This window comes from Capsicum annuum, chromosome 6 (genome assembly GCF_002878395.1).
Source record: "Capsicum annuum cultivar UCD-10X-F1 chromosome 6, UCD10Xv1.1, whole genome shotgun sequence".
NCBI lineage: Eukaryota > Viridiplantae > Streptophyta > Magnoliopsida > Solanales > Solanaceae > Capsicum > Capsicum annuum.
The window spans coordinates 18,310,382-18,313,290 of record NC_061116.1 but is presented as its reverse complement, the minus strand read 5'-3'; the positions used below and the strand labels follow the sequence as shown (position 1 = coordinate 18,313,290).

The window sequence follows — 2,909 nt, the reverse complement described above, 5'->3', positions numbered from 1 at the left end:
TGAGTATGAAAAATTTTGTAATAAAGAGAGTATACTTGTTTAATGAGCATTATATGACATAAATTCAAATTAGGCGATGAAAAAATGAAGCATAAACAAGTAAATGAAAAGTAAATATAACAGTGATGAAACACTTGGATTTTCAGAATTATGAAACACTTGGATTTTCAGAATTATAACAAGTGTTTGCGATGAGTTTATCTCTCATATCCTAAAGTTGTAAAAGATTTTTAAAATATTAGTGTCGTTTAACTTGTTGTAATGAATCACTTCAACATCAATTTAGACAGATTTATGATAAATTGCGTTCAACTACCTTTATTTCTTTTCTGCTCAAACTAGATCAAGTAAAATAAAAATATATACCTACAACAAATCAAGATTATTATGAAGTCACCGACTTTAAATTTTGAATTGACGGACATCAATACAATACTTCTTAAAAAGGGACAAATCACAAACCGTGCTAGAAAGAAAAACAACAGATGGACACAATGAACAAAGGAGATAACTTATATATTGCACATTAATATGATTTGTGTTACAGCTCAGATAAGCCTCCTCCAAACAAACATCAAATTAAACAACCAAACACAAAAGCCATGAGAGTAGAGTAACATCCCACACTGTTAATTACATGGCTATAGTCTTATTCAAATTATTATACAAAGCTTTTATAACACAATATTGCATAGTTCATACAACACTTAATAAATACAGAAACACAATTTATTTTTTCATGTCCATAGTGGAAACCCTATAGAGTAGAATTTCAACAGTTGCAAGGGTCACAGTTGCAGCTTGATCCACACTTGCATGCATGCCCTCCTTCTGTTGCTTTCTCAACTGATCCCTCAGCCGTTGCTTTGCTGCAAATATAGTCACACAGAATCATTAATTGACCATCAATAAATCTATTGACTATTGGCAAACTACCCATCTGTCTAACCCAAAATAACAAAAGGATATATAAGTTATATACACAGACAGACTGATGATAGTCTAAAGATCTGTTAAGTTATATGCGTAACACAAATTAACTCATGAATTATCATAGCGGCTATCTTGCGATTTTTACTAACTTTCCATTTACGACTATATTTGTAACCGATGTGGCCTCAATACCCCCATATCTCGGACCCGACATGTGAAGCGTGGACGAGATAAGATGGGGGGCCAATATTAGATGAAATAATGAATTGGACTAGACCTAATTCTGATATAATCTAAAGAAAAAATTGATTTTATGCCTACGTTATAAATCACCTACTCGTGTTAGTATTTTTTAGACCATAAATACATAAACTTAAACTCGTAACAAAATAAAGGGGCAGGGAGGAAGGAACGGGCCTGGGGGAGGTAAAATATTACTTACTTGTTCATATGTAAATTTGTTTTCAAAATTTAAAGACTTTATATCTATATTACATTTAAGATCAAAACTTAAAATTTGATTTTCAAAATTCGAATGATGCCAAATAAATTAGGAAAACTATGAATATTATATACTTGTTTACAGATGCAACTCCCTCGATGATGGTAAAGGTAGTTAACTTCTCCAAATCAGGGTACATGCTGCACCTGCAACAAATTGAGATCATATAATTATCATAAATAATATTTATTACTCTCAGATTTGAACTATATATGTGTATATTACTATATATTTGGTGCATATTTGTATGTACCAATATCAAACTTATTTGTACATCATAAATTTGGTCGAAATTGAAGAGAGAATATCTGAAGCTGAAGCTAAAAATGAGTATTTGAGAGTTCAGGATGTGTCTGGACATGAGCTTCATTCAGAAAATAAAAGTTAAAATTTCTACATGAATACCATTGTTCCAATTGAAATACTCCTCATCAAATAAGTTTTGAATATTTCACCAATATTTAAGATACTACAACTTTATTAGTATATTTACAATTATTACTGATAGCAAACTATATATTTGAAAATCTAGAACTTAGAATAGGTTTGTAAAATATTATTTATGGCTTACCCTCCACAATTGCCGCAACTGCAGCTAGAACCACAACCACAGTTTCCTCCACAGCCAGACATTCTCTTTTCGAATTTGAAGGACTTAATAGTATTTCAGAAAGAAATTGAGAAAGTAGTAATTGTTGTTTTGGTAAAAGATGAAGGGCCTTTTATAGGAGGGAAGAGGGAATTGGTCATTGTATGTTTGACACGTGGACCAATAGTATGGTTTAGTGAATAACGTCTTAAAATGTAGAATGTTTTTTTTTTTTTTTTTTTTTTTTTTTTTTTTTAAAAGATAAGAAGGCATTACACTTGCTTCTATAAAAATTGACTAAGCATGTTAGACTTTTTACATTAGAAATAGAATAATATCAAAACCTTTGGGAAAAAATTAATTCTTATTTCGTTCAATTTATATAATTATGTGGGGGTATGCCAATGTGAAGTTTAAGATTTTAAGTTAATAATATCCAATGTCAAATTCATACTAAGAAATATATCGCTTAACGTATGTAAATCCTTGCAACTTAAAAAGTCATATTAGTAAGGTAAAATGGTTTGATGGACTCCTGTACTATGTCGGTTTTGTAAGTTGGACACTTCTACTTACATGTTTGTCATCTGAATCCCTAAATCCACTAAAAATAATATTTTAAATACTTTATCAGTGAGTGTAACACACTCGCCTCACATCAATTGCCACATCTTCCACGTCATTTTTATAAATAAAAAATATTAAATATTAAAATAAATAAATAAATAAACAACCCCCCACCATCTCTGTTCCCCTTTTTGTTTCTTTCTGCCTTTCTTTTTCTTCTTCTTCTTCTTTTTCTTATTCTTCTTCCTCCTCTTCTCATTCTTCTTTTCCTTTATCATCTTCTTATTATTATTATTCTTGCTCAACAAAAAAATTAAA

General features: G+C 30.3%; 1 protein-coding gene across 1 annotated transcript; it reads right to left on the bottom strand.

Annotated features, from left to right (window-relative positions):
* Positions 1 to 495: 495 nt before the first annotated feature.
* On the bottom strand, positions 496 to 2,367 carry LOC107873510 (metallothionein-like protein type 2). Its single transcript, XM_016720380.2, has 3 exons — positions 2,007 to 2,367; positions 1,510 to 1,581; positions 496 to 869 (listed from the first exon to the last, which is right to left on the bottom strand). Exons 1-3 carry the CDS (start codon positions 2,066 to 2,068, stop codon positions 773 to 775), a joined length of 231 nt encoding a protein of 76 aa, XP_016575866.1. The 5' UTR covers positions 2,069 to 2,367; the 3' UTR covers positions 496 to 772.
* Between the last annotated feature and the right edge of the window lie 542 nt (positions 2,368 to 2,909).

Bases quoted from the DNA above. Each gene is read 5' to 3' on its own strand.
- LOC107873510 (XM_016720380.2), bottom strand. From the start codon at position 2,068: ATGTCTGGCTGTGGAGGAAACTGTGGTTGTGGTTCTAGCTGCAGTTGC. The intron at 1,582-2,006 runs GTAAGCCATAAA...AATTTGTTGCAG, and splicing joins AGTTGCGGCAATTGTGGAGG to GTGCAGCATGTACCCTGATT. The intron at 870-1,509 runs GTATATAATATT...CTATATTTGCAG, and splicing joins GGAGTTGCATCTGTAAACAA to CAAAGCAACGGCTGAGGGAT.